Source organism: Puma concolor, chromosome D1, assembly GCF_028749965.1.
Source record: "Puma concolor isolate L17-30 chromosome D1, mPumCon1.1.hap2, whole genome shotgun sequence".
Lineage (NCBI taxonomy): Eukaryota > Metazoa > Chordata > Mammalia > Carnivora > Felidae > Puma > Puma concolor.
In genome coordinates, this window is record NC_141676.1 from 94,872,199 (window position 1) to 94,895,582 (window position 23,384).

The 23,384-nt window shown below is 49.2% G+C and overlaps 1 protein-coding gene across 5 annotated transcripts; it reads left to right on the forward strand.

The window, feature by feature from the left end:
* Positions 1-9,202: 9,202 nt before the first annotated feature.
* On the forward strand, positions 9,203-22,862 carry ROBO4 (roundabout guidance receptor 4). Of its 5 annotated transcripts, none has more exons than XM_086678795.1 (18): positions 9,203-9,487; positions 10,013-10,159; positions 10,419-10,576; positions 10,754-10,874; positions 11,131-11,258; positions 11,358-11,586; positions 11,845-11,957; positions 12,689-12,857; positions 12,998-13,180; positions 13,291-13,333; positions 15,228-15,364; positions 15,482-15,745; positions 19,157-19,264; positions 19,390-19,543; positions 19,682-19,927; positions 20,037-20,422; positions 21,879-22,085; positions 22,208-22,862. In XM_086678795.1, exons 1-18 carry the CDS (start codon positions 9,268-9,270, stop codon positions 22,216-22,218), a joined length of 3,024 nt encoding a protein of 1,007 aa, XP_086534921.1. In that variant the 5' UTR covers positions 9,203-9,267; the 3' UTR covers positions 22,219-22,862. The 5 variants fall into 5 exon arrangements, with proteins under 5 accessions (XP_086534921.1, XP_086534917.1, XP_086534919.1 ...); XM_086678791.1 differs by having other exon boundaries at positions 9,205-9,487; positions 9,830-10,159; XM_086678793.1 differs by having other exon boundaries at positions 9,206-9,487; positions 9,830-10,159; positions 20,064-20,422.
* Positions 22,863-23,384: the final 522 nt, after the last annotated feature.

The window sequence follows — 23,384 nt, forward strand, 5'->3', positions numbered from 1 at the left end:
CAGCAGTTATAAGAAGCAGTAGATTTAGAACCCTAAGACCTTCAGATATTGAAATTATCAGGTATAGAATTTAAATAATTAAAGGGGCACCTGGGTGGCTCAGTCAGTTAGGCGTCCTACTTCAGCTCAGGTCATGATCTCGCGGTTTGTGGGTTCGAGCCCCACATTGGGCTCTGTGCTGACAGCTCAAAGCCTGGAACCTGCTTCAGATTCTGTGTCTCCCTCTCTCTCTGCCCCTCCCCAGCTTGGACCCTATCTCTCTGTCTGTCTCAAAAATAAATAAACACTAAAAAAAAATTAGAATTTAAATAATCATGAAATGCCTGAAGAAATGAAAGACAAAATTATAGAAATGAACAATCAATAAGAGACTGTCAAAAGCAACCAAAGTTGAACAGGAACAAAATGGAACTTTTATAAATAAAAATAAAATGTATTGAAATAAAAATGTAAATGAGAAAATTAAACAGCACATTACATACAGCTGAAGAGAGTCCGTTCGATTGGAAGATGTTTCTGAAGAAATGTAAGAGTAAGGCACAGACCAACAAGGGGATGAAAAATATGAAAAAGAGAATAAGGGATGTGACACACAGAATGAAAAGATCGAACATATATTTCATCAAGAGCTCAAAGTGGAGAATAGAGAGATGGAGGAGAAACTATTTTAAGAGTAATGACTGAAGTTTTTGTAGAACTCATGGTAAGTGGAAATATATAGGAAGGTTAACACAGACCATATGTAAAAAGGTTTCCACACCTACATAAAATGTAGTAAAACCAGAGCACACCAAAGACAAAGAGAAGATATTAAAAGCATCCAGAGAAAGACGGATCTTGTATGTTTAGACAACAACCATAATAGAAAGCCTTGGAAAGTGGAGTAGGACCTTCAAAATCATGGACACGAGTACCAACCCAGAAGATCGTAACTTGCCAAGCGATCTTCCAAATATGAGGGTAAAATAAAGATATTACCAGATGAACAAAAACTACAGTTTACCATCAACACTATAACAACTCCTCAAGGACATCTTTTGGGAAGAGGGAAAAGCAAGGTTTGAGAGACAAGAAACGATCATGAGTAGAAAGGTAGGCAAATCTAAATAGTGCCTTATAAAATGATAGTTATAGTATCTAACTTGTACTTTCCAAAACCTAACAAATAAAACACAGGGAAATAATAGCATGCAAATTGGGAGGGGGTTATCAGCATGAAACTATTGCAAGGTCCTGGAATTCTTTGGGGAAGGGAGGATGGTTAAGATATTAAACTTCAGATTTGATTAAATATTCAGGGGAATCTTATCAGAGTAACCACCGAAAGAATAAAATGAGAGAATTGGTATAATTTCCAAACCAGTAAAGGGAAAATAGAATAAAGAAACAAACACAAAGACAATCAATTTTTTAAGCCAAGAAAAAATAAAAAAAAATTGACACAGAAAAAGTGAGACAATAGAAAGCCAAAACTAAGGTGGTAGAAACAAGGCTAAATTATAAATAAATTGTAAATGGCCCAAATTCATCAGTTAAAATACAATCTGTTGGATTATATTTTTAATAATTCAGCTATCTGCCATTTAAATGAAATATACGCAAAACAAAGATTTGGAAAAGTTGAAAATAAAGTAATGGAAAAAGATATACCAGGCATATAGCAAGTGAAAGGAAGCTGGGGTAGCTATTAACATAAGACAAATGGACTTTGGAACAAAAAGCCTAATTAGTAGGTTGACCTTACATCCTGTTTGCCTGTGACAGTCCTGGCTTACTCCCATTATCCTAGCAACAACTAGTATGCTCTTTGACTCCCAAAAGTATCCCAGTTAAATAGATGGACTCCTTTAGTATTAGTCCTTAATAAGGTGCCTTGAATTTGAATGCAAATCATTTATTTCAGGAAATACCTGTAGAGTAGTAAGGAAGTAGATCAGGAAAGACATCAAAGTCAATAAAGGACATGTTATCAAACCAGTTAATACTGTGGGAAACTAGAGCTCAATACTATGGGGAATCCTGAACGAATAGTTTGAAATCAGATTTTAGAGAAACAAACTTTAGGATAATCCCAACTGAGAGGCAAGGTAATGGGGGTATTGATCCCCCAAATCCTCATCCATCATTCATTTAGGATAGAAGGCCCTCTTTTCGGGCCTTACCTCTTAGTGCTTCCAACTTGCCCTGCATCTGTCCAAATACGGTCCCCAAATAGAGCTCCATGTATTCACAGAAAGCAGCCTTCAGTGTAGAGGTAAATTCTGAGGAATTATAAATGGAGCCTCAATAGTGTTTGCTACAGAGGGTAACTATATAATATTAAATGATATACTTCACCAAAAAAAAATTTAATTGAATCATGTATATCTAATTAATTAACCTCAAAATATATGAAATATATACATATACACCACATTTTCTTTATCCACTCATCCATTGATGAGTGAATATGGCAACAGGTTGTTTCTGTATCTTGGCTATTGTGAGTAATACTGCAAAGAACATGGGGCTGCAGATATCTTTATGAGATCTTGGTTTCAATTCCTTTGGACATATACCCAGAAGTGGGACTGCTAGATCATAGGGTAGGTCTAGTTTTAATTTTTTAAAGAGCCTCCATGCTGTTTTCCACGGTGGCTGCACCAGTTTGCATTCCCACCAGCAGTGTACTGGGGTTACCCTTTCTCCATACCTTCATCGTCCCTTGTCTTTTTGATGATGGCCATTCTAACTGATGTGAGGTGTTATGTTATTGTGGTTTTCATTTGCATTTCCCTGATAAACCACAGCTACGCATTCACCTGCTACAGGACATCTTGATTGCTTCCAAGTTTTGACAATTACAAATAAAGCTGCTGGAAACATCTGTGTGCAGATTTTTGCATGGACATAAGTTTTCAACTCCTTTGGGTAAGTACCAAAGAGTGCAATGGCCAGAATGCAAGAATAATTTAAACATACAAAATTCATAAATGTTATACACCATGTTAACAGATTAAAGGAGACAAACTATCTCACTAGATACCAAAAAAGATTTGTAGAATTTAAAACTTAATCATGATCAAAAGCTCTGCAAGAATAATTTAAACATACAAAATTCATAAATGTTATACACCACGTTTACAGATTAAAGGAGACAAACTATCTCAATAGATACCAAAAAAGATTTGTAGAATTTAAAACTTAATCATGATCAAAAGCTCTTAACAAGCTAGAAACAAGTGCCCTTTGCACTTTTGAAACCTGATAAATAGCATCTACAAAAACCATCTGCAAACCTCATTTTTAAAAAAATGTTTATTTTTGAGAGAGAGAGAGAGAGCAGGGGAGGGGGCAGAAAGAGAGGGAGACAGAGGATCTGAAGCAGGCTCTGTGCTGACAGCAGAGAGCCCAATGTAGGGCTCGAACTTAAAAACCGTGAGATCATGACCTGAGCCGAAGCCGGATGCTCCACCAACTGAGCCACCCAGGTGCCCTGCAGACCTCACTCTTAATGGTAGAACTTTAGAAGAATTCTTTTTAAAATGAAAAAGTAAACAGAGATACCCACAATCACTCCTTGTACTCAGCATTGTACTGCAAAGCAAGAAAGAACAGAACGGTATAAAGATGGGAAACGAAAAACAAAAACAGCATATTTGGATTGCATAATTTCCTACACAGGCAACTCAGAAGAAACTACAAACTATATATCAAGGCATCTCAATTCTTCTTTGCTTTGTAATGAACCACCCCAAAATTGAGTGACTTAAAAGAATATTGTTACAATTCCCTGTGTCAGCAGTTTGTGTTGGACTGGCTAGGTGATTCATTTGCTGTGCTGCATGAGGTCGCCTGTGTGACCACATCATCTGGTATCCTGAACTCGATCTGGATGCCTAGGATGGCCTCACGCACATGTCTGCTGACGGATACTGGCTGTTGGCCCGGAAGTTTAGGAATCTTCAACTAGAATAGCTCATCTCTACTCCATGTAGCTAAACCAAGCCTCTTCACATGGCAGTCTCAGAGCGGTGTTTCAAAAAGTCAAGAGCAGAAGCTGCAAGCCCCCTAGAGGCTTAGACTAGAAGTTTCCACACATCACTTCTACTGTATTCCATTAGTCAAAGCAATTCACAAGGCCAGCCTGGCTTCAAGGTGTTGGGGAAAAGATTCCAGTTCTTTGTGGGAGGAAGGGTGACAACATTGCAAAGCGACAAGTATACAAGATGGTAGGGATTATTGCAAATATCTTTGTTAATAGTCTCAACAGGAGGCTTACCAAGTCAGCTAAAAATACATTTAACAAAAATATGTGTAATATTTATACAGAGCAAAATCTAAAACTTCATTGAAAGGCATCAAAGAAGGGCTAAATAAAAGGAGAGGTATGCACGTTCATGATCAGGAAGGCTTAAGGTTATAACAAGTCAGTTCTTTCTATATGTTCAATCAGTTCACGAGGTTTTCAAGGAACTTGATAAGCTGAAACCCCAAGTAGAGCCAAGATACTTCTGAAAAAAGAGGAAAGGACTCACCCTACCAGATATCAAAATTTATTAGCTCTAATAATTGAGACGCTCTGATGTTCATGCAGGAATAGACAAATAGGCCAATGAAACAAGCTATACATATATGGACATTTGATGTGTGACAAGGAATCATTGTAGGTCATTAAATAAGTAACGCCGGGATTATTGTTTACTATCTGAAATATATATATGTATATATATGTATATATATGTATATATTTATATATGTATAAATATGTATATTTATATATATAAATATATATACATATATATATATATATATATATACACACACACACATAAGGCATATAAAATAATCAATTAGTGATAGATCAAAGACTTACATGTGAAATTTTTATAGTCTCAAAAGAAAATATGGGAGAATGCCATTTTGGCTTTAGTGCAGAAGAGGTTTTCTTCAAAAACAGAAAGAATGTACTAAACATAAAGATAAACATATCTACAGTAAAATTAAGAACATCTGTTACACCATAAAGAAAGATGAAATATAAAGCCAAATTTGTTTTTGCAGCATCTCTAATCCACAGAGAATTATTATCCAGAATATATAAAACTGAAAGTTACTGAGAAAAAGACAGATAAGAAAATAAAAAATGAGCAAAAGATGGAAATAAATACTTCCCAGAAGAAAAAATGCAAAGAGTGAGTAAACACTTGAAAAGATGTTCAGCTTTATTATTTAATCAGGCAAATGCAAATTAAGGCAATAATAAAATATTATTTTACATGTTAGATGGTCAAAAATTAAGAAGTCTACCAACCATTCTGAGAATGTAGCTCAAGGACATTGGTACAACCAACTGATTGGGAAAACTATTGTTACATCTAAACTTGAATATTTGTATGCCCCAAGACCCGGAAATTTTACGACTAGGTTTATTTATTCCCTAGAGAAACTCTTGAACACTTATAGTCATATCAAAAGACATCTAAAATAAAGATTAGGGGCAGCACTGTTCATAATAGAAGAAGAAAAAACCACTTGATATACTACATGGCAAGGAAATTATCAAAGACACTCTTCTGCAAAGAATCATAGAATTGTTCCTGATTCTTGATAGCACCCAATTTAAAGCAAAGCTTCACTTCCTAGGACCCTCCCCAATATCACCCAGTCAAAGCCCAAATCCTAAAACAGGTTCTTTCTAGGACCTTAGTGTTACTAAATAACACTGAGTAAGTAAGTGTCTCTTACTGAGACACTGCACGGTTCCCCATGGTATGTGCACACTCCTTAGTTGCAAGGAATAATAAATCCAACATGTTCAATAACAAGTGTGCTTGTGGTGGTCTTTGGCTGGAAGGCATTGACAAGTTGAACACAAAGTACAGTAACTGATGCCTTTTTCTTCTTGGACATGTGAGCAGATGGTTAAATGTTGATGCTAACAGCCTTTGAAATCTCCATTTGGCCCAATCTCCAATGTTTGGTCTAGGTGTGATCCATAGTCATTGGTGCTGAAAACCTCAAGAAACTGTGTGGTTGAAAGTGTTAGGTGTAATATCCCCATGAACCCTGTTATTGCCCATGATGTTGATGGGACCAGGAACTAAGGACTAGATGCTATGCCAGTGAGATGGCATCAGGGCAACTTTCCCATTCACCTCCATTTCCCTCCAGCCATTGGCATCTTGCAACAAAGATGAGAATTTGGAGATTGGGACTTCAGCAAAGAAGAAGAAGGAAAAAAAGGTAAAACAAGAAGACCCAAAGGGCAAGATCTCAAGACCAAAAAGAAAACCTATGAGTAGTTGGGGCTGGCTGTGGCTGTGTCGGTCAGGGACGGGGCATGGCATTCCCAGAACACTCAACAGATAATTAACACATATTTAGTATTAACATCTCCATATCTACTATCCATAAACCTCACACAAACATTTTACAGATAAGGAACGTGGGGCTCAGAGAGGTCATGTGACTTATTCAAGGTCTCTCTGCCAGTAAGAGGTGAAACCAGGATCTATGCCTAAGTGTGACTGACTTCAAATCCTACCTGAATTCATACTTGCACCCTACCAGCTTGCCCAGCAGGAGTCCTGGCTGCATCTTCAGAGAACACAGAATAAGAAGCCAGAGAAGCAGGAGCCAGAAGCAGAAAAAAATTTCCTCTGGAGGGTCCTTCAGAAGGACACTTAACTCCTCTCTTCTCTCTTCTCTCTTATACGCAACTAAAGAATTACTCACAAAAACACAAAACTCTAAAACCAAGAGGTGAAGGAAGATATTATATAACTGGTCACTGGCCCCAGAGCAGAACTTCCTTGAAATAACTGGGGGCAGCTCCCACTGACTAATCTCATCCGCATGACTCATCCAGTTGGCTCTTCCTTAGTGGGTGGAAATGAGACAATAGGGATGCTGCTAGGCCAGGTTGCTGGAAATGAGCACTGTGATGTCTGGGAGCCATCCAGACATACCCTAGTTTTGGGAATTCCCCTTGGCCATCACGCCATGGATCTCTGAGTGCCCTGGATGCTTGGACTGAGTGAGGAGAGTCTTAATGGCCCCCAGGAACAGCTCAGTTCTCAGCCCTTGGCTCTCCAGAGTCTGGGAATGGAGACAGGCTGAGCTGAAGGCCATCTTCAGGGATGAGGTACGTGACTGAGGGGTAGGGGTTGTTCCTCAGGCTGCTATAGCCTCAGGGGCTCCATTCTTGGGGCACGGCCCTGGAACTCCTCCTCACTGTGAACCTGCCTATTCTCACTCAACTGAGAATGGGGCTAGTCACGAATCTATACCATCTTTATGGATTGTAGAAATTTGAGGAAAATCAAGTTGGCATCAAATCATTAGCGGAGAACTTGGTTTGGCTCCCTAAGTCCAGTGTATAAGCAGAAGAGACTAAAGAAAGACTACTGATAGCAACGTTCTTGGGAGCAGGCAGTGTGGGAGGGGCGGGCAGACGGGCTTGGGGGCTCCGTACTTGGGAAAATCCTAAATTGTGGTACATGCAGGAAATCCACCTGTCCCGCCACATCCTTCCTTGTCTGGTCCTTGGATGACTTCAGTGTCCACATGAATACCCCTTTCATCACTCCAGCCTCCCAGACCCTTGACGTCATAACCTCTGCTCCAGTCTGCCCGACACACGTGTGCCCATGCTCGTTCCAAGGACATTGTCATTGCCCTTAGCTCCTCCATTTCTGAAATACCAGACTCTCTTCTCTAACCCCAATTCCTATTCTTCCAGCCCTGTCACTATGTTGCTTTCACTCTGTCTATTCTTCACCAGCTGGAAATGCCCAGTTTGTAGAGACCATGGTGTTCTCTTGTTCTGATTGTCTTTCTCAGTCTTGGTCTGCATTTGAAGGGAAAGAGAAGGTGGAGTGAAGGAGGCCTAGGGCTGTGGCTGTGGCTGGCACAGAGGTCAGGCTGGGAAGGGGGAGGAAGGGAGGGAGTCAGCTGCATTAGGGGCCCCACAGAGGAGCTGGCCGGGAACAATGGGGAACAAAGGCTGGACACTCTTCCGCTGAGCCTCAGCTCCTGGCCTTGGCCTTCCGGGAACAGCTCCAGGAAATGGCTGAGATTCCAGATTTGGGAGGAAGAGACCTGTAAACAGGAGCTGGGCTCTGAGAGGGGAGAGCAGCCTCTCTCTGGGGGGGTTGCGGGGGGGAGGAGCGGCAGGGTGAGCACAGACTTTTCAGGTTCAGAAGCTATGAGGCTTGCCTGCTATAGCCACAAGGTTTCAGGGATGGAAAGACTCAGTAAAGTTCATTTACTCCAACCACGCTTCCAAGGCCTGAAAATATCCCTGCCGAATATGCTCGAATAGTTTCGGTGATGGGATGTGCATAAAAATAAATAAATAGCAATATTGGCTAACCTTTACTGATCACTTAGAACGCATCAGGCACTGTACTAAGGATTTCATGCAATATCTCATCCCATCCTTGCTCCAGCCCTCGAGGTGGGAACTATTATTATTACTCCTACTTATTTTTAAAATGTTTTTAAATTTATTTATTTTAAGAGAGACAGAGACAGCGTGAGTCGGGGATGGGCTGAGAGAGAGGGAGACAGAGAATCCCAAGCAGGCTCTGCTCTGCCAGCGCAGAGCCTGACGCAGGGCTTGAACTCAGGAAACCGCAAGATCGTGACCTGAGCTGAAACCAAGAGTCGGACACTTAACCCACTGAGCCACCCAGGTGCCACATTATTACTCCTAGTTTACAGGTAAGGAAACGAGCTTGCAAGGATGAAGGGACTCTCTCAAGGTCTCTCAGAGAGCTTATTTGATTTGTCTGTGAGCTGAACAGGAACACACTGTGAGCTTCCTCCGGATTGTCCCAGAGCCTCTAAAGTCTTAAAGTCTTCCTATCTTCTGCCCTACCCACCACCTATCCTCGGGCAACCGGGCTGTGGGATGACAATATGCTCCTGCTTCCCTCCCCTTGGCTGCCTCAGCCCACTTCTCTCTCCCTTCAGCTTCTTAGTGCCGTTCCCTGAGCCTCCACCTCTGGGCCCCCATTCCACTCTAGCAGGGAGCCACTCAGAGCAGAGGGGTAAGAACGGCCATCAAGGTTTAGATGGAGTCTGAAAGTTAAAGGACGAAGGCTGTGCTTTGGAACTACGTCAGTGTGAGGATGGCCTTTAGGAAATCCCAGACTAGATCACAAGGTAAACTTTAGGGCCGGGGCTGGAGTCAGGGGTGATGGCTAAAGGGTCAAGGGCAGAGAGTTTCTCTCTGCTGGTCTCCTCCCAGTTCTCCAAGGCACCGAGGGCCAGGCAGGAAGCATGGGTTTCCTCAAAGCTGCTTCCCTCCTGGGGCAGAGTCTCGGTCACAAACAACCACCACCAGCCCACCCCGCCCCTCCTTCCCTCCGCTGTGAGCTCAGAGCTGCAGGACAAAGTGCCTGGGACCAGGAGAGAGGCCTGAGAGCAGCCATGGGCTCTGGAGGATCAGGCCTCCTCAGGGCCCCGCGGCCCCTGCCTCTCCTGCTTCTGCTTGTCACCGGTGAGTGTGGCCCTCCCCTCTCCTAGCCCCTGTTCCCTTGATCCAAGGCCTGGACAAGGGGAGAAGAGGTCCCCCTTGCTCCCTTGCTTCCCTTTTTTCATGGGGGTACCAGAGATGATGATGATGATGATGATGATGATGATGGTGTATATGTGAGACAGAGACAGACAGACAGATTGAGAACTCTGCAGATCCTTGCCTGGATGCCCTGCATACCAGCTCTCTCCCCTCCCAGATTGTTAATGGAAGTTATCTTCAGGCAAGAGAGGGCAGAAGAGATGTTCAGGGATTTGGGGGCCCTGCTGGTAGTCGGACTGGGCTCCGCCCCCCTTTCCCTTCCAGGAGGTATGGCTCAGGACTCCCCACCCCAGATCCTAGTCCATCCCCAGGACCAGCTGCTCCAGGGCCCCGGCCCTGCCAAGATGAGCTGCCGAGCCTCAGGCCAGCCGCCTCCCACCATCCGCTGGCTGCTGAACGGGCAGCCGCTGAGCATGGTGCCCCCAGACATACACCACCTCCTACCAGACGGAACGCTCCTACTGCTGCGGCCCCCTGCCCGGGGACGTGCCCACGACGACCAGGCCCTATCAACAGACCTGGGTGTCTATGCATGCGAGGCCAGCAACCGGCTGGGCACAGCGGTCAGCCGAGGCGCTCGGCTGTCTGTGGCGGGTAAGGCCTGGGAGGGGAGGCCCGGGGCAGGGTGCACCTGAGGCCAGATGCCTGAGGTGAGGACATATAGGGGGATATCTATGAGGGAAGGCCTGGGCTGGGTGAACTGAGGAGGGTGGGGCTCTGAAGAGTAAACACAAGGTGGTGAAATGGTGGATAGACCAGAATGGGGCCAGTGTGGTAGGAGACACCAAGGCAGGACCTCTGCGGAGGGGAGCACTGGACGTTCCTCCCTGCTGACCCTCCATCATCCCTGCAGTCCTTCGGGAGGCTTTCCAGACCCAGCCTCAGGATACAGTGGCCACAGTGGGCAAGCAGGTGGTTCTGGAGTGTGGGCCGCCCTGGGGCCACCCAGAGCCCACCGTCTCGTGGTGGAAGGATGGAAAACCACTGGCCCTACAGCCAGGGCGGCACGTGGTGAGTGAGCCCCCCTTCCCCATACTTTCTCTGGTCCTGAGCATAACTGGGCACACCCTCCAGCCCCCGTGTCCCCTGCAGAATTTGAGGAAGGGAAGGCAATGAGGCCTGAAGCTTCCCTCCCCAGTCTGAGCCCCTCCCACATGAGACACTTCACAAAGTGCCTGGCCCTGACAGGTCTCCAGGGGGTCGCTGCAGATGGCAAGAGCAGAGAAGAGCGACACAGGCACCTATATGTGTGTGGCCACCAACAGCGCAGGACGACGGGAGAGCCGGGCAGCCAGGGTGTCTGTCCAGGGTAAGTCGAGGGTGGTCAGCTAAAGTTAGGGCCTGGTTCTGGCTGGGGTCAGCGTACGTGGGGGTCAACCTGGGATCAGGATCAGAGTGACACGGGTCCCATCGAGAGGGATGTTCCCCAATCCTGGAGTAGAAATAGGAGTGCTCTAGACTGGGAAATCTAGGAGTTGTGCTTTCTCCAAGTCTGGGGGATGTTTCACCCCTCAGTCCCATCACTCTGGCCTACGGCCCCCAGCCCAGCCCTATGCTCTCCACAGAGCCCCAGAACTACAAGGAACCTCTGGAGTTGCTGGCTGTGCATATTCAGCTGGAAAATGTGACCCTGCTGAACCCAGACCCCGAAAAGAGCCCCAAGCCCGGGCCTGCTGTGTGGCTCAGCTGGAAGGTGAGGCCCAGGCCCTAGGGGTGGGTGCCAGTCTGAGCTCAAGAAAGAGCTGGCCATCAACTCCTTGACCTCCTATCCTTCCTCTGGACTCTTTCCCAGGTGAGCGGCCCTGCTGCACCTGCTCAGTCGTACACAGCCCTGTTCAGGGTCCAGACGGCCCCAGGAGGCCCGGGAGCTCCCTGGGCAGAGGCCCTGCTGGCTGGCTGGCAGAGCGCGGAGCTTGGGGGCCTCCTCTGGGGCAAAGACTACGAGTTCAAAGTGAGACCGTTCTCCGGCCGGGCTCAAGGCCCTGACAGCAACGTGCTGCTCCTGAGGCTGCCTGAACAAGGTCAGAGACAGATGTCTAAAGGACCCAACAGTATACTCTCTGACGCCTTCTTGTCCTAGGGCCCCTGGACTGTCCCACTCCGGTTTGGAGGGACGGTGGGCCTTACTCCTGGACTCCCTTCTGCCATGGCCAGGCAAGCAGAGCTGCAGGAATCTCCTATTCTTACCAGTGTGGTCTCTGACCGTGTCCCCATCCCAGATCTTTTTCCTAGAGTCCCCTCCTTCAGCATTCCTTACAGCCTCTCTTCCTCCCCTCCAGTGCCCAATGCCCCTCCCGGGGAGGTGACCTTAAAACCTGGCAACGGCAGTGTCCTTGTAAGCTGGGTCCCACCACCTGCCGAAAACCACAATGGCATCATCCGTGGCTACCAGGTACCCCCCCCCACCACCACCACCTGCCTAGTGGTGCCAGGACATCCTCTTGCCTGGCATCCTGCATACCCTTGTTCTGGGCACTAGGAAGCAGCACCTGTGCAGAGAAGCAAGGAAAACTTGCTGTCACTGAGCAAGGGGTCTGCCCGACACTGCCAGGCACTTTCCTACGTGATCTCATTTCATCTCAGAGTCCGTACTGGGTTATTATCCCTAATTTATGGACATGGAGAGTGAGGCCAAGGCCACAGGTGCAGGAAACAGAGCAGGAATCAAACCAGGCTGTGTCTGACTGTCAACTTCTAAGCCAGTGGGATCAGAATGTGGCTCTTGGGCCAGCAACACCAGCATCGCCTGACAACTTGTTAGAAATGCAAATCCTTGGGTCCTTCCCAGGCTGATGAATCAGAAACTCAGGGACGGACCTAGCAACCTGGATTGGTAACAAATCCTCCCAGTGACTCGAAAGCACAGTGAAATTGGAGAACCACGGTCTAACGCCTATTTTAGCAGATTGTTTTTTGTCCCCCCTGCTGTCAGCCTAGAGAGAAGGCTCTCTCACTCTGTAGGGAGAAGGGAATAGGAAGTGTGGCTACATCGGGTGGGGGAGTGCTCCCAGGGGAACAGCGGGGCAGGATGACCACATGGCCAGTGGTGGAGGACTCGGCCGCTGGGATGGCGCGGGGGTTGGTGCGGGGGGTGGTGAGTGCCCATTTCCCCTTGTGCCTCAGGTCTGGAGCCTGGGCAACACTTCGTTGCCCCCAGCCAACTGGACTGTGGCGGGCGAGCAGACCCAGCTGGAGATGGCCACCCAGATGCCAGGTTCCTACTGCGTACAAGTGGCTGCGGTCACGGGCGCTGGGGCTGGGCCCCCCAGTAGCCCTGTCTGCCTCCTCTTAGGTGAGGGCGGTGCCCACCCGTACCCCGCGAGCCCCCATCCCCACCTTCCTCTCTCCCTGTTCCCGCCTCACACGTCCAGCTCATTGCATGACCCTCATAGTCCCACCCGCCCCTCCCACTGAACTCAAATTCCCACATAGAGCGAACCATGGAGCGAGCCACTCAAGAACTCAGCGATGGTCCCTGGACCCTGGAGCAGCTGAGGGCCGCCCTAAGGCGGCCAGAAGTGATTGCTAGCGGGGGTGTCGTGCTCTGGCTGCTGCTGCTGGGCACTGCCGTGTGTGTGCACCGCCGGCGCAGAGCTGGGGTGCACCTGGGCCCGGGTAAGAGGATGGACCCCCGGGTGGCCCAGGCCGCACAATGCAGGGGCTTAGATCTCTGGCCAGGTGTTAGGCCCTCTGGATTTAGCTCTCTTCCTTTTGCTCTCTCCCAGGTCTGTACAGATACACCAGTGAGGACGCCATCCTAAAACACAGGTGAGAGATGAAATGCGGGGGGGCTTGAGGTGAGGGGGCAGGTAGAGGGGCCAAGGGGCCGTGGAGCTGGGACAGAGAGTTGGATGGAATGCTGTCTCCCCTACTGCCAGGCAGTTAGGGACCCTACTACCCAAATCTCTCCTGAACTCCAAGTGAGAATTAATTTCTCTTTCATTAGTGTTCCTACCACACCGCTTGACAGTTGAGTAAACGGAGACACGAGACTTAAGTGACTTTGCCCGAGGCTACACTGCTAGTAGCTGGCCTTCTGAATTCCCAATCTAGGACTCTTGTCACCCACCTCTCACTAATCCTCACTACACTCTCCTGCTGACCCATTCTGCTAGGTGGGGAATAACTAGCACGGGACGACCTAGCACTTTCTCATTTTCTCTGTAGACCCCGGGTCTGCCTAGCAGCGCCTTGGCATTCAGGAAATCACCCAAATGGGGAGTGATCTTCAATATAATCACCCACAGTTCCAGCAGAGGGCGCTCTGCCCCTATGTTCTCAATTCTCACGCCTCGTTCTCAGTAGCAGGGTCAGCTTGCAGGTACACCTGCTCCAAGTGTCTTTGGCTGCCAAAGCAAGTCTGTGGTTATGAGACAGGGTGCCAAGAAAGAAAAGATACTTTTTTGTCCTACTGGCTGAGTTTCACACTAAATAACCATTTCATCTCTCTGCTCTTTTATCTCATTGGATTTCCTCTGAAGGGTTTCACGTTCCAAATCTGCATCTTTCAACAGAAGTTTATCAAGTACCTACAATGTGCCAGACACGTCCAGCCCTTGGGTTACCATTTTGCAAGGTTCCGAGTGGGCTGGGGCCATATATTCCTGCGTTATTCTGTGCTCACTGGCCTTTCTCTTCCAGCTACCTCCTGGCCTTTGTTCTGTCCCCGAACCTTCTCTGGCTCCCCTGGAACTTTATCCCTTGTCTCTGAAGGGGATTCCACTCTGATTCTCTTGTTCATCCATCCCTTTAGCACAGGCTCCGTCCACCGGACAGCCATGCCAGCATATGCATGCAATCGAGAGCTAGATGTGCGGAAACATGTATAAGACACGTGGAAGAGGTGGGGTGGGGGAAAATCCCACGTTTACCCTGATGGTACGAAGGGGAAAGGCAAAAGAGCAGCGGGAAGAACTAGCCTGCTATGTTCATAGGGAAAGATAAGCTGTTTGGTCTGGCTAGGATATAGGTTGCAAGATGTATCGGAGTAAAGGATAAGGTCAGGGAGCTGAAGGCCAGACCAACAAGGGTGCTGCTCGCCCTGCTAGGCAGCTGGTAAATGGGGAGCCACTGACGGTTCTAGGCAGAGAAGTGCTTTGGTATGATCTCTGTTCTTGAAAGATTGCTCAGGCAGCCAGCAGGACGCCCGGTTCAAAGGGAACCAGACTAGAGGTACAGAAGGCAAATTCCACGTAGCAAACTCTTGCTCTACCAGCTGAGTGATCTCACATTTCCTCATTTCAACTCAAAACATCAGCCTTATATGGCAGCCCTTTTACAGATAAAGAACCAGGGCTTAGAGAGGCTAATAGACTTCTTTGCCCGGAGTCGCACACATAGGCTGTAGCAGATGGGGATTTTCACACTGGGTTTGTCTGTCCCCGGATCTGTGTTCCCTTTGTTTCAACACATAGCTGTCTCTCTTTAATGCCTCCTCATTCTGGGCCACTTGGACTTCCCCGGTCCCAGAATAAGAAAGGACCACTGAGTTTTGGGATGCCAGGTCAGAGATCCTAAGGAGTCTGTAAAGGCCTGGAAAGCAGCAAGAATAAAGCTGCTGCCACCCTCTACTCAACCCCTTCTGCTACCCTCTGAACTGGAGGTCTTGTCCAATGATGTTCTCGCTTCACCCCATTTCTCCTGCCCCCCCTCATTGTCCCAGGATGGATCACAGTGACTCCCCTTGGCTGGCAGACACTTGGCGTTCTACCTCTGGCTCTCGGGACCTGAGCAGCAGCAGCAGCCTCAGCAGCAGGCTAGGAGTGGACCCCCGGGACCCACTAGACTGTCGTCGCTCCTGTGAGCATGCCCAGTGGGGCCAAGGCTCTGCAGTGGAGCAGGGATCCCAGGGCTGGAGATGGGCGTTGTGGGGGTGGGAGGCACTCACCGTAATTCTTCCTGTCATTTTTACCACAGTGATCTCCTGGGATCCCCGAAGCCCTGGTGTGCCCCTGCTTCCCGACACCAGCACTTTTTATGGCTCCCTCATCGCTGAGCTGCCTTCCAGCCCCCCAGCCCGGCCAAGCCCCCGGACCCCAGCTGTCAGGCGCCTCCCGCCCCAGCTGGCCCGGCTCTCCAGCCCCTGGCCCAGTCCAGACAGCCTCTGCAGCCACAGGGGACTCTCTTCTCCCCGCTTGCCTCTGGCCCCTGTGGAGGCTTGGAAGGCCAAAAAGAAGCAGGGTAAGGATGGGGAGCATAGACACAGCCTGAAGCGGGTGGCAGGAGGACCAGGAGTGGGAACGTGGTGGGACCGTGGCCTGGAGACCTCGAAGCCAGATGTGGGCTGTATCCCACCCACGGCTTCCAGTTCCCTGCCCTGGTGGACACCAGGTCTCTCCGCTATCACCAAGGCACTCAGCGAGGGGTGTGCTGGCCTCCGCTTTTCTTTACATGGTTGTCTGCTTCCACTCGGCCCGCACCAGCAGTGGGCCCTCTTTCTGCATGCAATTGAATTTGGCAAACATTTCGTAAGCACCACTGTAAGCCAGATGTGGGGACACAAGAGACAGTTCTTGCCATCTAAGGGCTCAGAGTATGGTGACAGTGCCTGACCAGCACATAAGGAACTCTAGAACCTGGCGGTGTGCGACCGGTGCTAGCTTGAAGCCTTATCTCCATGGACGCTGTGCACGGGCCTCTCCAGGCACTGACTCCCCACTCACTTCCCAGAGAAGATTGAGTAATTCCCTTCTGCCCAGATTCCTCTCCTGAATTCCAGCTACTTGCTTCGCCTTTCCAGGGAGAAGTAATTACAGTCTCTGTTTCTTTTGGAACTACTATACGTTAGGTGCTTTATTTGTTTCATTTAATCCCCCCAACCTATTGGCTAGATATTATTTCTCTAATTTTACAGGTGGGGAAAGAGGATCAGAAATGAGTCACTTGTTCAAAATCCCACAAGTCAGTAAGCTGCCGAACTCAGATTCGAAGCCAAAAAGGTCTGCTTCCTAAGGCCACCCTCTGAGAGCTCCCTTAGAAGATTCGATTCTATCACTGACTATTTTCTCTTGTTTCTGAACGTGGGTCTGAGCCCCACCTGCTGTCTTCACAAGCCTTCTGTGCTGCTTAGTAAGACTTACGAATGTCCTACAGCCAATTCTTTTTTTTCCCCCCCAGTGGATATAATCCAAATTTCACAGAGACAAAGATGGATACAGAGTAATTAAGAGCTTGTCCAATATCCAGAACTTTATGACTCTAGATATTAGCAAAGCTGGCATTATTTCCAGCTTCGCCTCAGATGTATTGCATTAGGAATCCTCAGTGGGCACAAAATAGCAGCTAAAAAGGGGTTGAAACAGTCCCATTTAAAACCCAGCTCTTCCCACGGAGAACGGCACTGACCCGGATTTAATGTAGAGCTCATCTTCGACTGTTAATACTGCTGGGGAAAAAATGAGAAATTTTCTACAGCCAATTCTTCAGAAAGGTTCCAATTCCAAGATGAGACTTAGGTCCTCACTTCACCCTGTGTCTCTTCACCCCAGCCCCGCTGGTTGACCACAGTAAGGCCCCTGGGCTGGTGGACACTTAATGGCCCACCTCTGGCTCCTGGGACCTCAGCCACAGCAAGTTCGTGCTATGGTCTGGTCAGAGCCATGGAGTTTGGCTCTGCTGCTGTAAGTCCAAAAGACTGAGGATTCTTTGTCATCTAACACTGGCAAGCTCTCTCAGTGCCCCCTACTCCCTTGACCTGTTTATTCTTTTTTCTTATTATTTGCCCTTAGGTGGGTTTTTTTCTCCACCGCTGATATGCTCAGAGCTGTACTCTCCCGTGTTTCATCCGTTATATAAGGATGTTAGTTTCACTCTTCCAGATATGCCCACTGAATATCCTAATTAATTCATTAATTAATTAGTACAAATATTAATTGCCATTCAGGTGTGCCCAGTGAGATTTGACCTAACCTTCATAACATTTTTATGGTGTAGTTTGCTCAAATAACAGTGAAACTAAGATCCAAGTAATTACAAGCAGGGTGGAAGGAGGCTTTTTGTTATGAGAATCCTTTAGAGGAAATGAATGGGTTGGGACAGATGTGGCCTTTTCTAGGACTGGTCTTTCCTCTTCCTCTTCCACACAAACCAACCAACCGACATGGGTCCCATTTCTGAGCTTACTCAGGAAGCCAGGCACCAGACGAGACAAAGCTGTTCAGAGCAGAGTTGGAGCACCTGAAGTTGGCCTCCAGAACTCCCTAGATCATACAACTAAAGGAAATTTAAAAAACAAAGCAGCCTAGGTACAAAAGGAAATTTTGATGGAGGAAGTCTAGCCATTGTGTGGGTTTTCATCCCAGAGGCTCAGAAGGTCTGGCCACCGTATAGGGATTCCCAGAAGCCAGATAGTCTCAGGGAATGCCGTAGCCTTGATCTCCTCCCTGCTGTAAACCTGCCCATGGTGGCATCCAAATCTTTGAGGACAGCTGTGCCTTGAGGATCCTGCCTGGTCTCTGGTTTACCAAGGAAGGAACCCCCTTCCTAACTGAGCTTCTGATCATGTGGCACTAATCTGAAGACTGGTTCCTTTTTGCCTTTACTTGATAGTTTCCTGGTTCCTGGTCTTGAGGAAATCTCTTCCCTCTATCACCCTTCTGGTTCCCTTTTGGCTTAAACTGAGATCCATTTGGGGTTTGGCCTGACCAAGAAGCATGCTCTAGGGTCACTGCAGCCAGCTAAGTCTGTTTCCTCAGTTACGTCAGCTTCTCCACTATCAGAGTTCACTGAGAGCCCTGTCTCTTAAGTGGCCATGTGAGCCAGATGGTAGCCGCAATCTTGTGATTCTTCTCACCTTGTGTTCACATCTACCTCTCTCATATTATCCATCTGTTTGTTCATTCATTCAACAAATATCACCGAATATCTATTGGTAGGGCACTGTCTCGCTGGGTGAGACCAACACTCTTCCTATTCTAGAGGTCCTCTCCTCCTCAGCTGACTCCTGTCCCACTCGGCATGGTGTGGGGTTGTCTTACTCAGCTCAACTTGACAGTCCAACCCTTCTTCCCAAGTGAGAAACACTCGGGTTTCTCGGGCAAGGTTACCCACAACCATGTGAGATATTTCTAATGTGAGAAATGGAAATTAACAGATTCTCTTCAAGAAAAGAAGGGGTATTTGTCTTCACAGAGCCAAAATTCATGAGAAGAGTAGCAAGGTGGGGGGATAGAGATCAGGAAGATTGGGATGTATACATGAGGAAAAGAAAGTTGTCCAAGTATCTTTTAGGCACCAGGAACTTTCCAATCTGTTTTTAGAAATAAATTAAAATTGGCAAAACTATGGTTTCACTGGATGTTCCCAAGTGAAACAGGAGCCCAGAAAATTTAGTGGATTTGCCTGAGGTCACACAGCAACTATGTAACTGCGCTGGGCTGTGAGCGCAGGTCTTTTGACTCCAAGACTGGTGCTACCTTCCTGCATGGAGGAAGGGGGGCGGGGCAGAGGACGCAGGGAGGTTCTTCCCTCTTGTCTCTGAATTCAGGGACCCTAACGCCTGACTGAATGACAAGGCTGAACATAGAGCCTGTGGTTGGAGTCTGAAAGGCCCACCCTGGCTTGCCCCCCACCCACTGACTCTCGCCTTTGCAGAGCTACACCAAGCCAACAGCTCCCCGCCCCTCCGGGCCAGCCACCCTATGGAGTTCTGGGCCTGGGAGTTGGGGAGTAAAGGCTCCAAGAACCTTTCCCAAAGTCCAGGTAAGAGGAGGCCCTGCGAGGAAAGTGAGGAGGCGAGGCAGGGTGTAGGGGTGGGAGTGGGAACAGGAAGCTGGGGTCAGGGTTGGGGCTGGGGCTCATGGGGGCCCTGCCATTCTCACCCCTAGGCTATTGTTCTCCAGGAGCCGTGCCCCAAGCTCTGGTTGCCTGGAGGGCCCTGGGACCGCAGCTCCTCCGATCCTCCAATGAGCTGGTTTCGCGCCCTCTCCCCCCAGCACCCCTCGCTTCTCGCGGAGCCTCCACTCAGAGTCAGCAGACCCAGTAAGAAGGCATGGGGTCAGGAAGCAGGGGTGGGGGACTGGGGTGTGAGGGGTCTTTGCTGTGCTTGAACAGGGGCTGGGGGAGGGGTGGACAGGGGCTGCAGTAATGACCCTGTCATCACTCTCTTACCCCCATCAGGCCCTCGGCAGAGCCCCAAGCTCCCTCCTCCCTCCCACTGCCAGCCGCCCCCCTCCCCATCCCTGTCCCCTCCAGTCCCCCCAGTCCCTCCAGCCCCCAGGCCTCTTCCCTCTCTGGCCCCAGTCCACCTTCCAGTCGTCTGTCCAGCTCCTCGCTGTCATCCCTGGGGGAGGATCAGGACAGTGTACTGACTCCTGAGGAGGTGGCCCTGTGCCTGGAGCTCAGTGACGGTGAGGAGACCCCCAGGTGAGTTGTCTGAGGGATGACCAAAGGACTGCAGATACGCACACAACAGGGGTATGCTTATCTCAACTGGAATGTCTCTGCTGTGCCAGTAGGCCCACCTCAACCATAGCACTGTGTCCCATTTTGCCTTTTCTAGGAATAGTGTCTCTCCTATGCCAAGGGCTCCTTCACCCCCTGTCACCTACGGCTACATCAGCATCCCGACAGCCTCAGAGCTGGCGGACGTGGGCAGGGCCAGAGGAGGGGTGGGGTCCGAAGTGAGGGGCTTGCTGTGCCCACCCCGGCCCTGCCCCACCCCCACCCCCAGCGAGGGCTCCTTGGCCAACGGCTGGGGCTCAGCCTCCGAGGACAACGCCCCCAGCGCCAGAGCCAGCCTTGTCAGCTCCTCTGACGGCTCCTTCCTTGCGGACGCCCACTTTGCCCGGGCCCTGGCAATGGCTGTGGACAGCTTTGGCTTTGGTCTGGAGCCCAGGGAGGCTGACTGCGTCTTCATGGGTATGTGAGACCACCCTGCCCTCCTCCTCACCCCACCCCTTGGAATGAACTCAGATCCCATAAGAACCCCTCCCTCCTTTTCCCCAACCAAGAGGCAAGGCTTCCTAATCATTGTCTTTGTTGTTTTTTTTTTAAGTTTGTTTCCTTATTTTGAGAGAGAGAGAGAGAGAGAGAGAGCCCTCGTGAGCAGGGGGAGGGGCAGAGAGAAAGGGAGAGAAAGAAGTCCAAGCAGGCTCAGTGCTGTCAGCACAGAGCCTGATGTGGGGCTCGATCTAACGACTGTGAGACCATGACTTGAGCCAAAATTAAGAGGTGGACGCTAAACCGACTGAGCCACCCAGGCGCCCCCAATCATTGTCTTTGTGGTTATCCTTAAAACAGCCAGCTTTTATTGAATGATTACTATGCCCCAGGCCCTGTGATAAGTGCTTTATATACATTCAATATTAAAACTCTATGAAAAATATTCTTTATCTTTCTCTTCCAAATGAGGGAACTGTAAGTCAAACAGGTTTTTTAACTTGCCCAAGGTTGCCCACAAGAACAAGGACAAAATGTTCAAGTCTAAAGCCCAGAGGCAGCCAGTTGTATTGCCCTCCCCCCAGGTCCCTCGTCTTACCCAGACACCGATCACCAGGAAAGATTGCTCCCCACCTCTTCTATTTACTATTTACTCCAACCCCCTGTTCCAGATTCTCCTCATGATGGGAACTTCTGTTTTCTCTCTTATTTCCCACTGTGCTTGCAAGCCCTCCTCTTGTCCTGTCTGTGGCTGGGGTAAAGAGAAGATGGGCTCACTCCTTCACATGTCTACCAGAGTGGGACCATTATCTCCAAGGCAACAGAAGGTAGCTCAGGGCTCCCCGTGCCCCTTCCTCATACACTCTGTCAGATCCCCTATCGCCATTTTATGAACCCCAATAAAAACAACCGGCTTGTAGTAAACGAGAAAGCAAGGATTATCCAGGGTAGAAGTGCCCACAACAGAGGGAGAAGAAAGGTGCCCGGGGAGAGGAAGGGTGAAGGGAAAGAGTATGGATAGAGGGCCAGAGCTGGGGGGCACCTGGGTGGTTCAGTCAGTTAAGTGTCTGACTCTTGGTTTTGGCTCTGGTCGTGATCTCATGGTTTCCACACCAACAGTGTGGAGCCTGCTTGGGATTCTGTCTCCCTCTCCCTCTGCCCCTCCCCCCACTCACACTGCCTGTCTCTCTCAAAATAAATAAATAAAAAAATAAAAAGAAGGCCAGAGGTGGGCTAGGAGGAAACAGTTCAAGCTATTCTCCCTAAGAAACCAATGGACTCATTCCAGTGGCCCCCAGAATTGATGGGCCGAGTTGGGGCTAGGTTATCTTCTGGGTTGGATGTATGCCTTAAGCAGGTCCTAAGTGTTCTGCCCTAAATTGGTCCCTCAGAGTGAAGGCCAGCCCTCCACAAACAAATCTACCCTCCCTGACAGATGCCTCCTCACCTCCCTCCCCCCGGGATGACCTCTTCCTGACCTCCACCCTCTCCCTGCCCCTGTGGGAGTGGAGGTCAGACTGGTTGGAGGACATGGAGAACAACCACAGCCAGCGGCTGGGAAGGGGGCTGCCTCCCTGGCCCCCCGACTCTCGGATCTCTTCCGGAAGAAGTCAGCTCAGCCGTCCTGAGCCCAAGGCCGGCAGTAAGTGCCTGTCTGCCATACTCTTGATGGAGGGATTCTGGGGAGGAGCCAAGAGGGAACCCCTGGGGTTGGAGAGGTGAGATTAAGGAGGGTAACTCCATTCTCCTTCAACTTCCCTGCAGGCTCCTCATGAAGTGTACCTGAGACAGGAGACGGCCAAGAGGAGAATCAAAACCACCCCACTGAGGAGTGTCAGTCTTGGCCTGTATTCTCTGCAGCTGGGGGACCACCTTGCCTCGCCACCAGGACAGTTCTCCTTCCGGGATTGTGAGAACAAATGAAAGCAAAACAAAATAAGAGCAAAGCAGACCTGGAGCCCCCGGTGAGCAAAAAGTCATCTCGGCCTGACTCCTACCCCTTGCTTCCTCCTCTGCTCCATCCATCCCAAACCGGGTCTTGTGGCCTGAGAAGCAGGCTTATCTCCTGATCTCCCCCCCCCACCACCACCACTTGCATCACCAGAAGTGGAAGAACCAGAGATCTTCCCAGACGACAACAGCATCTTGTGGGACAGGCTGGTTAGGGAAGGAGCTTTATGGAGCCATGCCCCTCAGGAAGGCACCTTTCCTACGTAGGCAGGCTCACTTCTCCCCAGCCACACCCGTAAAGGAAGGATGGAGGAACACCCAGTGAGGACCAACCTTGTTTCCAAGGCAGAGGGTCGAGAATGGACCTAGGGAGGGAGCCAAAGGAAGGGTGGTGGGAAAATGTGGGGCCAACACCCTCTTCGTACTGTGGACTCTATGAGCTTAAGAAATTGATACCATTAAACTGAAATGACTTGAGTTTGTTGAGATCATCCCCCAGAGCACCATTCTGGGGAGGGTACCTGGAGGTATGGGAAGAATTCTCTCAGTTGGGGCGGAACTGAGCATTCGTTGGCACTCAGGGCGTGTCACTTATTTCTGTTCTGCAATTGAGGGAAGAATTACACGCGTCCATCAGATTTTCCCAGTCTGCTGGTCGTAGCAACTGGTCCTGGGAAGACACTCCTGTTTTCAGCGGTCCCGGTGCCCCGCTCCCCAGAGACCAGTCCCGGATGGTTAAGAACAGGTGTTTTCTTAAAATAGACAAAGTAGCTAGATTCCACAAAAGGTAGGACCACCTATAATGGTTGCCTGGTGAGCACCCTTCAGACAAAACAACAGCACAGAGAAATGGAGCAGGACTGACAAGCCTGAGCCACAGAAAGCGGGGCAGGTGGGGGCTGGCCTTTTTTCTAATTTGGTGGGAAAGGCAGGGGCAGGACACACACAAGCTGCAGGGGATGGTGCTCCTGCATGTGACCAGGGCCACCGG